The following is a 14873-nucleotide window of genomic DNA, read 5'->3' as shown; positions in this document are numbered from 1 at the left end:
TCATTTTCTTATTTTGATCTTGTGTTGATAACTTGATGTGGTGTTGACGTGGTACAGGCATGATGGGCTGAAGGGCCTCCACCTGTGTCGAATTTCCTTGTGAATACTTGCTGTGTGGGTTGACAGGATGACCAAGACTTCGAACTACGCATGCTCACCTCTGAGCTCCCTAGCCTGGGTTCGAATCCCGACCCAGCTATAAACTGTCATCCTGGTGTTTCACCGGCATGGTGATTCATCATTGTGTGAAGAAGAAGAAGAAGAAGAAGAAGAAGAAGAAGAAGTAGAAGAAGAAGAAGAAGAAGAAGAAGAAGAAAAATAAAACTTATTGCTGTTCTTGAGTTTGTATGTTTAATCGTGATCTCAGGCCCAAGAGAAGCATGTCTATTTTATCACATGGAGCACAAGGGATGTACTTTACATCGTTATAAAAATGGATAAATCAACACAGGATCGGGGAATTAAACTTGGTGATCAGAGCATCATGATCTCTGTGTTCAGAGGAAAACAAATAATATGATGTAATCAATATAATGTTTTAATGACATCTGAAATAAATTGAGATTAGATGCGAGGTACCAAACTCTCGGGCTGGCAGGATGGCCAAGACCCGAGAGGTATGCACACTTACTCGTAAGCCATCTAACCTGGGTTTGATTCTCAACCCAGCTTTCAACTGCCATCCTGGCGATTCACAGGCAGGTTGATTGGTTCATCAATGCGTGTTCCTTCCCTCGGATGAACGTTAAACTGGACATCCCGTCTGCCGGAATTAGTTGGTGGACGTTTAAGGTCTCACGGTGTCCTTTGCATAGAGTTGGCAAGCTATCGCCGGCACTCGCCAAATTACAAATTCCACCTCTGACTACTGGGAAGGCAATGGCAAACCACCCAGTATAACCATTGCCAAGAAACAACTTCAGCAGCACCGACACTCCGTGACGGAGTGTGGTACATCAGAATAAGAACCATACTCTTTACAGATTGTTGGTTCTGTCCAAGCAGTTTGTTTGCACAGGTTATGCTGGGCAGGGTGCCATTTCCTTCCCAGCAGCCAGGGCAGGAATTTGGAATTTAACCAGGGTGCTAGTGGTAGCTTGCCTACTCTTCACAGAGGATACCCAATGATCCTTAATGTCCACCACCAAATGCCAGCCAGCAGGACCCCCAGTTTTACATTCATCCGAGGGATGACACACACATTGATGAATCACCTTGCCTGCAAAACACCATGATAACAGTTTATAGCTGGGTTGGGATTCGAACCCAGGCTCGACACCTCCAAAGTGAGTACAAAGTACTGTTTAAAAGAGTACAAGTTCTAAATTACTTTGTCAGTGTTTTCCTTGCATTGTACAAAAACCCTGCACATGCGAAGCAATACGTGAGGTTAAGCAATTGGTTGGTTCACTTTTGTCTGTCTGTCTGCCTTTCTGTCTACAAACTTCAGTTTATGATTGAGGAACAACTTAGTATAAATTAAATGTTATATTTTGAACACGAATCAGAAAACAAACCTGTAGTTTACCAGTACGTTGGCTCTGAATTAGTCCTGATCGCATATGCGCAGAGAGGAGTGAAATCTTTTTTTTTTTACTGTCTGCCTGTCTGGCAGTCAAACAAAATTGAAAATAATTCCAAACAGGAAACTTAATGTTTTCAAGGACGTCATAAAGGACACAAACAACAAGCACAAATAACTAATGCAACATGTTCGATAAGATGGTGTGGAAGACGCTGCATCAACGGCGGTAAACTTCCGGAATTTTTTGGTACAACCTTTAAAATCTTTATTTTATTTCAATTAAATTGTATACCTGGACACCGTAGAACACAAATCACATTTTTGACACTTTCAAAAACTTTCCGTTTTTCAGTACTTGGCCCAAAATTACAGCATTTTCCCTCATCACGACCAATCAAATTTTCCGCTCTTTCACCCCACCCATGTCCTTGTTTGTCAATACAGTGCTGATGAATGTGTTTATGAACTCTCTAGTTAATAATACAGTTTCAACATCCTCTAGTTTTCATCTAGTCAAGCATGTTTCACTTGCTGAGCATTTCGGTAATGATAAATCATGGTACTAACCAGCAAAATAACTTATTTCTAGTTGATACCTGTTTCAATGGTTTTGCATTGATCATGTTGCTTGAACAGCAGCCATGTTTTATTTGTGAATCTTATTTGTTAGTTGCTGATTGTAGAGTTCAATGAAAAGGTGTCAGGCTCCCTAATGGTAACCTCAATCACTGGCTGTGTAACCTGGTTACTTGTGATAGTTCTGCAGGACCTAGTGATCCAGCGTCGGGCAACTAACAATGCCTCAGTATACGGGCCATGATGCAACAAGCAAATAACTGAAGATAGGCAACTTGCAGAGAAAAGGAAAATTTGGCTCATATCAGAAAACAGGGCATGATCAGGTTTCATCAGTAAAACCTTCACGGGATGCTTTCTTTTCTCAATTATAAGTAAAATGAGTGAGACGTTATAAACAAGTCGACCTATTGTTGAAACTATGAAGATGAGGATAAGTTTTGCACTTGGACCCTTGAAGTTTTTGTACTTCTCAGGACAAGTCTCTTCACTCCGTCGATTGCTGCCATCCTCTGCTGGAGATGAATGATGTGACGTCCAGATGTAGATAACGACTCCTATGAAAATTATAGGAGTGAAAAAGCCCACAAAGAGCTTGACAAGGTCTCCCTTCACAGGTGAAAATGCTGGATCAAGGCTGCAAGGTATATCTCGTTGTTTGTCAGCCTCACGAACCGTGCTCTGGGCACACATGATGATAATGGCCCAAAATGTAGCAACAGTCCAGGCTAGTACTACATGAAGCCTGGGCCTAGTCGTGAAGCGATGAAACCCACAAGAGGGATTCTGGGGCCGCTTGATGAGAGAGTGTAACATAATGATGATGAGGTTATTGGCCCCGGCAAGGTAGCCGATGTTGAAGAACGCAACGAGCGTGAGGCAGGCAGCCTCTCGGAAACACCACAGCTCTGGTGAGGTGACAGTGACGATCCTCCCGAAGGAAAACATGACAAGGAGCAAGTCTGCTGATGCAAGACTCATGAACACCAGGCTCAGAGGATATTTCTTGTCAAATGCTGATCTCTTACAAGATGTATAAATGATAAAAACATTTCCCAGCAGTCCAATTGGGAAAATCAAGCAGGCATATATGGAAAAGAGTATAAGGGCATTCTGATAATTACCAGAAGTGATGTTGGTCAGTCCACAATGGATACTTTGGCTGAAATTGCTGCCATAATCAGAAGTAACACCTGCACTGCTGAGAGCTGTATAATTGTGAAGCTCTACATACGAGGAAGTAATTCCAATCATAATGAAGGTTGTCTTAATGATGAGTATCTGTGAGGGGTTGGGGGAGGACAAAAGAAAGAAGAGTTGCATGAGCTCAACCAAAAGTATCGAACAATTCCTGTCTCTCAAGCGATGTCATGACATGCACACGTTTTCTTTCAAACGTTTTGACACACACAATGTGCATCGTGATATAAATAAATAAGTCGCTCGCATTTCATTGCATTTAAACCGGTAATTATAACAACTGGTAGAGTACCCACCCTGTGGGCAATCAAATAATCTTGTGGGCATGCAACACTTTCTTCTAACACATTCCTTTATTTGGACGGTGTAGATGCAAAAGACCACTGCCTCAATTGCTCAAAAAATAAACATAACCTGGGTTTCATATATGAAGCGAAAACATGTACTTCTTATGTGCATATATCTATATCTATAATAATAATAAGTGTGTGTGTGTGTGTGTGTGTGTGTGTGTGTGTGTGTGTGTGTGTGTCAGTGTGTCAGTGTGTCAGTGTGTCAGTGTGTCAGTGTGTCAGTGTGTTTCCTCCAAAAGTCCAAAACCGTGAAGCGTATGACCCCAAATTTTGCATGCATACGATAAGAGAACTCCAAGGGTATGTATGAATGAAAATTGGGTGTTTGGGTAAATGTAAACACCTCTTTTGAAGATAATTAACGGCTTACATTAATGAAAAGTTTACCCATGGTCAGGTCAACTTTTCCTCACAGGGGTCTGAGCCATCATTTTGATTCACCCCCATTCAAACATGCCACGCCTTGGAAACACGATTGGACACTCAATTCCGAATTTGAAACCCAAATCCCTCTCTGGGCCCATCAGAACTCTCTTATCTGAAACCCAGGTTAGGAGTCACACAAACAAAAATTGCCATTTCAGTGGGAGACCTCCAACACAGGGAGATGGTGCTGAAAGGTGCATCATTTGGTTGAATCCTCTGTCTCATTTCCTCGACTCTCCCGAAGAGACAACACAATCCTCTGCAGGCTCAGACTCGGGAATTGTGCTCTAAAATCATATTACCTCGGATAGGGTGTCACCCTATAAGGTTCTGTGAGCGGTCTCAGGTTCCCCAAGATTTGGAATATGTTCACACAATACCCTTGGTAAAGAGAACCCAGATCGTGCCTCTTCCACTCTGCCTGAGAGATGGGAATCAGCTGGTCAGGTGTACCAGACACACTGTGCCGATTGAGCTAAAAGCACCAGCGACTCTCCAAATCGTTGTTAAAATTTATAAAAGAAAGAGGTCTAACAATATAAAGTCCCCCGTGCTTGTTTGCTCCAGCCGGTGTTGAGGGATATGACATATATAGAGCCTCGTGATACTGAAAACGGCAATAAAAACAAAAGACGAACACAATTGAAGAAATGATTGTTTCCTAAGAAGATTGAGGTAAGTGCTGTATTTGTATCACCTCTGGTTTTTATGTAATAGTGTGGCTGAAATGGTGCTTAAGATATGCCTGGTCATACTAAACACTGAAAGAAGATGTCCGAGCATGGAGGTAACACATCAGCTGGAGTGCTAAGTAGGTCACGCGACCTCACACCATCCTGGACACTCGCCGCCATGTTTTTGGTTGTCAAGTTGTCAACATGATTTTGATCTACTACATTTCAGGCAATATTGTTAGGAGTTTAGTCAGTAATCTGTCCTGTGCAGAATGTGTTGGTCTACTGGTAGGACTTTCTGGTGTATCCTTTGAGCATAGCTATAGTGAGGGTCCACATGAATTTGCGAGGTTAGTGGCTGTCAAGGATAGAGGTGGTCTGTATTTCGCTTCAATTGAGGTATTCAAACTTGTAAAGATTTGTGAACAAATATTCCGTAAAGTGGTTGTGAACAAGTCCATCCATCGGGACCATACTCTAAACAGAGTGTTGGTGCTGCCAAAGCAGTCTCCTTGGCTATTGGGCACAATGCTAGACGGGTCGCCACTCCAACACAGGATACCAGCACGCTGGCACTCATTTTGCCGACCTCAGAAGGATGACAGGCAGAGACAACCCCACCTGGTATTAATTCAACAGCCGAGTGGGATTTGAACTCAGGATCCCAAGCCCACCACCATAAACATCAAGGCAACACACAAGCCCATATCCAGTAGTAATGTGCTCCTTAAAATAAAAGTCACAACACAAAGGTGGATTCACCTGAATACAAGTCCCATCTTTGTTCAGGTAGCATATGCAATCCTTTGGCTATCGGTGAGATAAATCATGAGGGCCAGCTGGTTAATAAAATACTACACATGTTCTTTTCCATTAGATTAAAGTATCGGGGTAAGATTTATACTGATGGCATTATTAACAAATCGGAAGCCAGTACTCGTAACATATCTGCTGGACTAAAAAGTGTTCAAGCATCGGTGATTTCGTAGTTCCAAACAATGCTGGTTTTTCGAGGTTTTACATAAAATGTCCTCTTTGGAAAGATTATGTGAGTTTATAGTCTCTTTTGCACTAGAAATTAAATGTGAATCAGTCTGGTAGCTTTCATGTATCCGAACCACAGGATGCTTGTAAGCACATTGGTAACTTTGACATTTTAAACATATCTCAATATCATGCATTCTTGATTATCCCTTCATGTATTTGCAGAAAAGTAATTTCTGTATTGATCAACAAATGTGCATCTAATCTTCATTTATAATTTTATACACATGTATTTATGACAAACATTTTGATGCTGTTGTCAATATTTCATGTTATTTTTGCATTCATAATCGTGTTTGTACATGTCTTCCATTTATATATGGTTGAATTATCACACAACCTCAGTTAAATAAAAGCATTCACCATTTCCACTAAAGTTGTTCTGATTTTCTTTGCTTTATTTATTGCAATGCATTTTATGAGCATAATCGTGTATAATTCGGTGAAAGTCCAAATTAATGCTCACAAATTGGAATAATATATGAAGTAATGAAGCCAAAAGTTCGAACATGATCAGGCAAGTTGGTGATTAGTTCACATAGAACTAGAATAGTGTGGCTCTCAAATCGTTCTGGATATTAAATGTGTGACATGAATATGGGAGGACAGGCACCCCTTGATTGCGGAATCTTGTCCAATGCAAAAAACCAGTGTTCACTGAATATATATATATATATATATATATATATATATATATATATATATATATATATATATATATATATATATATATATATATATATATATATATATATATATATATATATATATATATATATATATATATATATACGAGGTCCGTCTAAAAAGTAACGGGACTGACTTCACAGAAATTTTATTCCAAAAAATATATTGAAATCACATTTTGTCCCCTTCAAAATAGTTTCCATCTTGTCTCACACACTTGTCCATCCTCTTCTTCCACGCTTCGATGCACCCCCAGAAGGCTTCTTCTGGAATCCTCCGGAGCTCCGTTGTCACGACCCTTTTGATGGCCTCCATATCAGAAAATCGGGACCCCTTGATCACACCCTTGAGCTTGGGGAATAGGAAAAAATCACAAGGAGCCAAGTCTGGCGAATACGGGGGTTGCTCCAGAGTTGGCACATTCCTCTCCGCCAGAAAATGGCGGATGCTCAGAGCACTGTGAGCCAGGGCATTGTTATGGTGGAGCACAAAGGCATTGTTCTCCCACAGATTTCTCCTCTCGTCGCGGACTGATCTCATGAGGTGCCAGTGGATCTCCTTGTACACGTATTGATTCACTGTTTGACCCTGTGGTAGAAACTCGAAGTGGACAATGCCCTTGATGTCAAAAAACGCGATGAGCATCACCTTGACCTTCGACGTCGACATCCTTGCTTTGTTTGGTCTTGGTGATGCCGGACTTTTCCACTGATGGCTCTGCCATTTGGTCTCGGGTTCGCATTCGAATATCCATGATTCATCGCCAGTAATGACTCTCTCAAGCAGGTCTGGTTCGTCCTCGAGGCGCTCGATAATGTCTTGACAGACAGGGACTCTTTGCTCTTTCTGTTCCTCGGACAACAGCTTGGGGACCATCTTTGCGCACACCTTGCGCATTTCGAGATTTTCAGTGATGATGCTCCAGACAGTGTCCTTGTTGATGGAAAGTTCCTCAGCAATCATCCACACCCTGAGTCGATGAGCTGTGTGCACCATCTGCTTCACACGCTCGATGTTGTCCGCCATTCTAATCGTTGAAAGTCTTCCAGACTGTGGATCGTCTTCAAACTACCCCCGTCCCTCTTTGAACCTCTTGTGCCATTCAAATGCACGTGTACTTGACATCGCTTCTTCCCTGTAGACTTGCTGCAGCATTGCGAAGGATTCGGAAGGTGTTTTGCCAAGCTTGGCAAGAAGCTTAAGATTGGCTCTCTGCTCACGACTCAAAGCACGACGACTCAGACAAGACAACATGTAAAGCAAGACCTCCAAAAAAATCACACAATGAGTGCAGTCAACCATCACCAATCATATACAGGGTGCCCCCAAAAATATACAACTTTTCATCTGCAAAGAGGATGGTCATAACATATATATTTTTAAAAATATATATGGCTGGATAGAAAGCTGAAAGGTTGAAGTTTATTGTACCAATGTCAAAATTGCCACCAAAATTTAAATTTTGGTATAGAATCATCGTTTTCGTTTGGATCACATGTTCGACGTAGGCTCCACGTTGGCCGAATACTGCCTGCAAACGCGTTGTCATGTTCTCCATCACTTTGGGAAACGTTTCCTGAGGAATGTTCTGGATTTCTCAGTGGATGTTTTCCTTCAGCTGATCAAGAGTCTGCGACCTAGGGTTTCCATAGATCTTGTCCTTGAGATACCCCCACAAGAAGAAGTCTGGAGGAGTAAGGTCAGGGGAATACCTTGGCCATTCAACGTATTCGTAGAGGGAGATAAAGCGGCCTTCAAAATGTTGGTTGAGAAAACGCCTTGTTTCCCTGGCTGTATGGGGCGGTGCCCCATCCAGCTGGAACCACTGGGTTCTCATCTGGATCAGGTTGTTTCTCCTAAGGGCCTGAGTACGTAGCTCAGGCAGATAGAATTCCTGAATCATTTCGCGATAGTTCCTCTGGTTTACCGTGCAAGTGCGTTCCTGGTCATCTTCGAAGAAGTATGGACCAATTATCCCATACCAACCAACCGCCACCCACATGGTGACTTTGAGAACAGATCGAGGCACCAGTTCAGTTGATGCATTACCAGGATTTTCAGTTCCCCAGTACCAAAAGTTTTGCTTGTTTACCTCCCCGGACAAGTGAGCATGGCATTCGTCCATCATGTGAAGTTTTTTGAGGAAGTCTGCATCTTCCTCCAACTTTCCTGAGAAACAATTTGCAAAGTCTAGTCATTTGCATTTCTGTTGATCAGTAAGCACGGTTTCCGTTTGAATTTTGTATGGAAAGGCATGAATGTCTTGGCGAAGGATCCTCTGAACGGTGCTCTTATGAATGTTTGTCTTGGCAGAAAGTCATGGAATCGATTTTTTTGAACTCTGAACGACCGCCTGTCTCACCATTTCCACATTTTCTTCACTACGACCTGTCCTCTTCCGACCACTGTAACCCTTGTGAAGGTCACAGATGGTTCCCACATGGGTAAACTTTGCGATGGTGCACTTTATTGTCCGAAAGTTTGGTGCATGGAGCAAGTGGATACCGAAATGTCTCCAGTAAAGATGTTGCACCTGTATGACACTTTTTGTCTGGTGCCAAAGTTCAACAATTTTCGTCCGTTGTTCTACAGTCAGTCTTGGCATTTTTCTGGCACTTGCTTGGAATCAAAATAAACTTCAGGGTCTCTGCAACAAGAAATGAAGCATTAGTGACAAAATTACTGCTTTTTTAGGATCAAATGAAGCATTTTCAAAAGTTGTATTTTTTTGGGACACCCTATATATTGCTGGAATGTTGCGAAAGACTGACGCAACCTGTTCATTCAAGTTGTGTAAGTGGCACACAGCAGGCTCAGTCCTGTTACTTTTTCGACGGACCTTGTATATATACATATATATATATATATATATATATATATATATATATATATATATATATATATATATATATATGTCTATATATACATACATACATATATACAGGGTGTCCCAAAAGTCACCTCGGGATTTAGAAATTAAATGAAATTTCTGTTTTTTAAATAATTTATGATTATTTTTTTACCAAATGAAAATTTACAAAATGGAGATAAACGTGCTTTATTTATGAAAAATTATGCAGCTTCAATATCCTCCATTTTCGGTTTCACAGAGATGGGCTCTTTCGACAGCATTTTCCATAACAGCGGACAATAACTCTGGCTTCCGCCCTCGAATTTCTGCACAGATGTTGTCCTTGAGGTGCTGAAGTAATTGTATGGGGCTTATTGATGTATCTACGCTCCTTTACGTAACCCCAAATAAAATAATCGGGAGGTGTCAAATCAGGAGAATGTGATGGCCATGAAATTTCTGAATTTCATGAAATTATTCGGTGTCCATGCTCTTTGGGTGACAATAATTGATCGATGAAATTTAAAATAAAATTCCACGATTTTGCCTCTTTGTTCAGTTGTGAATTTTTCTATGGGTAATTTCCAAATGTTATTCTAAATTCTGAAAATAAAATAATAACAAATTATTGAAAAACAGAAATGTTATTTTATTTCTAAATCCCGAGGTGACTTTTGGGACACCCTGTATATGTGTATGTATATATACATATATATATATATATATATATATATATATATATATATATATATATATATATATTATATTTATTATATTATATTTATTATATTATATTTAAATATATTATATTAAATATATATATTTTTTTTAATTGTGATTTACATGATTTTATCACTGATCCCGAATCCAGGCCGAAGTAACCGGAAATTGCATATACAGTTGTGAACAAGTGAGAGGTAAAGTCACAAGCGAATGTAAGAATACTACGTTCGCTTCTCGTATTTTTTTTTTTTAGATGAGATCCTGTTCTAGGCGGTGTAGTTGTCGTTGTGAAAGTAATGTTGAGGTAATTTTTTTTTTTTTTTAGATGAGATCCTGTTCTCGGCGGTGTAGTTGTCGTTGTGAAGGCAATGTTGAGGTAATTTTTTTTTTTTAGATGAGATCCTGTTCTCGGCGGTGTAGTTGTCGTTGTGAAGGTAATATTGAGGTAATTTTTTTTTTTTTTTAGATGAGATCCTGTTCTCGGCGGTGTAGTTGTCGTTGTGAAGGTAATGTTGAGGTAATATTAATTTTTTTAGATGAGATCCTGTTCTCGGCGGTGTAGTTGTCGTTGTGAAGGTAATGTTGAGGTAATATTAATTTTTTTAGATGAGATCCTGTTCTCGGCGGTGTAGTTGTCGTTGTGAAGGTAATGTTGAGGTAATATTAATTTTTTTAGATGAGATCCTGTTCTAGGCGGTGTAGTTGTCGTTGTGAAGGTAATGTTGAGGTAATAGGTAAAGTCAGAAGCAAATCCAAGAAGAATTCTAAGTTCGCTTCTTGGCTTTGCCTATTCCATATTACACCGCAGAGCGTTTAAAAACAACTGGAAGCAAAAGGGTCATAGCCAACGACACGGATTCCAAATCGCCTGGGGTATTGTGTTGTTGTTGTTGTTGTTGTTTCCTATTCTCTTGTGCACGCGTTAAGTATGAAGCTCACTGCGTTCGCTATTAATCGGACAAGTGGTTCCCAAGTTATGGCCATTTATTTACCAAACCAATGACAGGACACGGTGCTATGACATCACGATTGACGTACCAAATTTTTTTCTTTTCTTTTTGCATGCTGCTATTATGCATGGTGATCATACTGCTACGAAACTTCGACCAGAAGAGCAGGCACTGCAATGGCTCAAGGTATGTCATCCATCAGATCCTTCAAAATCTGTTGGTTGCAAAATCTGTGATGGGTGTATGGGCATGCACTACAAAAGCAAACTACAAAATTTGTGATGGATGTACGGGATTACGCACGTACGGGCACGCACGTATGAGTATGTGAGAGCGAAGGAACGGCCTGTGCGGTTGTTTCTGGCGCATGGTTTGAAAGTAATATATTTATTTATTTATTTTGCACGTACGGGCACGGGAGAGCGAAGGAACGGCCTGTGTGGTTGTTGTTTCTGGCACGTGGTTTAAAATGTTTTTTTTTTGCACGCACGACCACACACGTATGGGCGCACACGTACGGGCACGCACGTACGGGCCTGCACTAGTCTATCTATAATTCCAGCAATCGCTGTGTGTCTTTGAGTGTGTGTGTCTGCGACTACTGTTTCTCGACAACTACTGGTCCGATCTAAGTGAAACTTGCCAGGTATATTACTGGGGACCTGAGTATGTGCCTTTTCAAGGTTTGTTATTAATCAGACAAGTGATTCCCAAGTTATGGCCATTTATTCACCGAACCAATGACAGGACACGGTGCGATGATGTGATCATTGACGTCACAATTTTTTTTTTTACACGTACGGCAACGCACGTACTGCCACGCATGTACGGGCACGCACGTACGGGCCCGCACATACGGGCCCGCATGTACACGCCCGCACTAGTAATAATAATAATAGTAATAATAATCAATCGAGCCCCGAGCAGAGTCTGTAACCCTCTCAAGCTGCAAAGGTCCGAATCTCTCGGTCTTTCTATGCCCTTTTACGTCTCCTTCAGAGGTTCTAGATGCATCAATCAATGTTTGGGGAGTAGTCCCGTCCTTCGGCCTCCCTCCTCTGCCTTTCTGCTTTCTTTTTTCCCCTACTATGTACTGTACATGTAAATGTTCAATCAATTACCTAATCTTTTTCTTCTTTCTTTCAGATTTTACTCAATGAAATTTGACTTGCGCACAAACTGACTTAGGTAAAAGTCCTGGAACGGAACCCTGATGTAGGACGAGGACTGCCTGTACATCGCTTTTTTAGGTGCGATAGTTTTCATATTCGGAGCTTAGAGTGATCTTTTGCATTATATGATGCGATTTTCCACGATAGCCTCTCACAGACTAGTTAAAATATATAAAAGAAATATGTCGTCAGATTTGAGGATCAGAGCACGTGGACTAAATAAGTGTTGAAATCTGTAGTGAAATCTGAAAGATTTCAGAAATTAGTGAGTGATTCTTATAACTAAGCATGTTTAATTTAAGTTCCCTCCATCCCCATATTCCTGTGTTCCCTCCTTCCCCATATTTACACAAGAAAATGTGAAATTGCCAAACCATTAAACAAAACTTTTTCTACTGTTCGGACAATTATATTGAGTGAAGAAAAGATTAAGGAATGTGCCTAAAATGTAACTTCATTGAGTTGATCGACACAAAGGCTCCAGTGGCACTTGCAGTGGACGTGGTGCCTGCGGTTGGGTTGTCTGTGGATTAATCCCTGGATTTAGGAAGGAAAAATAAATTAAATTAAAGATCCAATTAAAAGAACGATTCACACAACAGGATGATTAGATTGGGTAAAGCAACGGGCCAATTGAACGATGAGTTTGAGAGAGAATTGGAAAATGTTTTCATTGGCTACAAAGCAATGCTCGTTGATTAAAAACAAGAAAGTCGTGCAGAAGACTTTCTTTAGCTTCTTCCAGAAGGTTGAAAGGCCTCGAGTTGATGAACCTACAGCACCAACACCCTCAACACCAACTCCATTACCAAGAAGAAGTGCAAATAACAATGTTAGTTCATATTTCAATTCATTTATTCTGAAAAATTTCCACTCAATTTTGTTCCCCCTTGAATGCATGACGTCAATGGGATTTTGAAGTTCGATTTAAATGATATCTTCCAGAAAGGTATAGAAGATATAAATAGTGAAGTGCCTGTATGGAGATGTGCGTGCATGTGTGTGTGCATGTGTGGTCATAAAGCATAACATAACATAACATTCTCTTTGCTAACTCCTCCTCTCCCACCCCCCCTCAAGTTTCACTCTATTTTTCTCTCCAACCCCTCTTTCTCTCCCCCCCCTCCGAGCTTCCCCCCTGCTCCAAATAAAGTGCACCACTATCTTTCCCCATCTCCCTCCCCCCCCCCCCCCCCCACCCTTCCCACATCCCTCTTTTAGTATCCAGTGAAGCGACAGGTGGTATTTGCTGGTATGTAATTCATCGTGGTTATATAGCACGGATAATTCCAATTTCATCACACCCACCTCCCTCTCACCGAAAAGGAAGAAAATGCCAAGATAAGGCCAGAATTTTTTTTTCTTCAAAACTTGAATTAAATGAAACTTGCACAGGCCTCAGGCCTTCAGGGTACCCTCATTAATCGCTTACAGTTTCAGCTTCCTCGGTCAAATCCTCTAGAAGGAGTCGATGAAACGTACATACACACATGCACCATCGTTCCATTATATGTACCGTATCAATATCATGAAATATCTATCAACATCCACAGCAGGTGATGGCTATGCTTCGATATTTCTGAACGATATTCTACTTTGGATGAACCAGTCGATTGTGATGTAAACAGTAAACAATCATCACTTACAGTTTGCTTTGGATTTCCTTTGTGAGTGCTTCATGGCATCCAAGATGATTGCTTGCCAAAACTGCTGTAAGTTTTGTGCCGCCGTGTGCCTATCCGATCTACATTGGGGCTTTTATATTTCCCATACAGGTCATGGATTTCCTGCAGTGGAACCACAACATACCTTATCGTGACTGACACAAACCCAGGGCTGCAGTCCTTGAACAGCAAATGTACATGTCGATGAATGCAGTGAGTGCGGAGTTTATTTATCAATTATTTTGTGTCTTTTGTCTTTTTCCACTGTGACCATTGCAAAGTACTGTTTTTTTGGGTTGGAGTTAGGGATAATTGGAAAAGATAATTAGGGAAGATCCCTATTCTTTTTCTTCTTTCCCCCCACCACTCCCCACACACCTCCCACTTTTCCCTTTCTCTTAGCCCATTCCCCCTCTTTCCTTCGCTTTGATTTATTTATTTATTTCTTTTCACAAGATCAAGGCTCATGGAAGAGCAAGGTGATGAAGCATGTATGAATTGACAGTTGGGTAATGGGACAACTCTTGGACATCAAGCAAGGAAAGGAATGAATAGGAAAAAGAGGAGTCAGAGTAGAAAAGGAAACACTGAAACTTCCAAGCGATAGGGTTAGTTTGGGAGGGTTTAATTAGATTTGGTGGATTAATGGTCATCGAGTGTCCAGTCTGAGTCTGGAAGGTGGGTAGTTTGAATCCTGCAGAAGAATACTGAAAAACTTGTTTTTATAGGACTGCTGGACCTGAAGCTTATCTGGACCCTGGCCTAATGTTGTAACCCAAATTTGGTAGAATTTTGACTGGTGGGTCTGGTGAGGAAGATTTTTGAAGGAATTTATGTGATTTTCCAAAAAATTTACTCTAAGTCTTCCATTTTGACACACTTCTGGTCATGTGATCAGCATGACCTCTGCAATTTAACATCACGAACCTGTCCTGATGTAACCCAAACTTGGTGGCATTCTGACTGGTGGGTTAGGAGAAAAAGGTTTTTAAAGGAATTAATGCGGTTTTCCAAAAAGTTGACTAAGT

The 14873-nt window shown here is 40.9% G+C and overlaps 1 protein-coding gene across 2 annotated transcripts; it reads right to left on the bottom strand.

The window, feature by feature from the left end:
• Positions 1 to 334: 334 nt before the first annotated feature.
• Positions 335 to 13977, bottom strand: LOC147022275 (uncharacterized). 2 transcript variants are annotated; one of them, XM_085892999.1, is made up of 2 exons: positions 13828 to 13977; positions 335 to 3382 (listed from the first exon to the last, which is right to left on the bottom strand). In XM_085892999.1, exon 2 carries the CDS (start codon positions 3353 to 3355, stop codon positions 2192 to 2194), a length of 1164 nt encoding a protein of 387 aa, XP_085749125.1. In that variant the 5' UTR covers positions 3356 to 3382; positions 13828 to 13977; the 3' UTR covers positions 335 to 2191. The 2 variants fall into 2 exon arrangements, with proteins under 2 accessions (XP_085749125.1, XP_085749126.1); XM_085893000.1 differs by lacking the exon at positions 13828 to 13977 and adding an exon at positions 6703 to 7523.
• Positions 13978 to 14873: the final 896 nt, after the last annotated feature.

The sequence above is a fragment of the Eptatretus burgeri genome, chromosome 8 (genome assembly GCF_056783735.1).
Source record: "Eptatretus burgeri isolate ZD-2024b chromosome 8, Ebu_testis_v1, whole genome shotgun sequence".
Taxonomy (NCBI): domain Eukaryota; kingdom Metazoa; phylum Chordata; class Myxini; order Myxiniformes; family Myxinidae; genus Eptatretus; species Eptatretus burgeri.
Note: the sequence above shows the minus strand (reverse complement) of the source record. Positions and strands in the feature narration are given on the sequence as shown.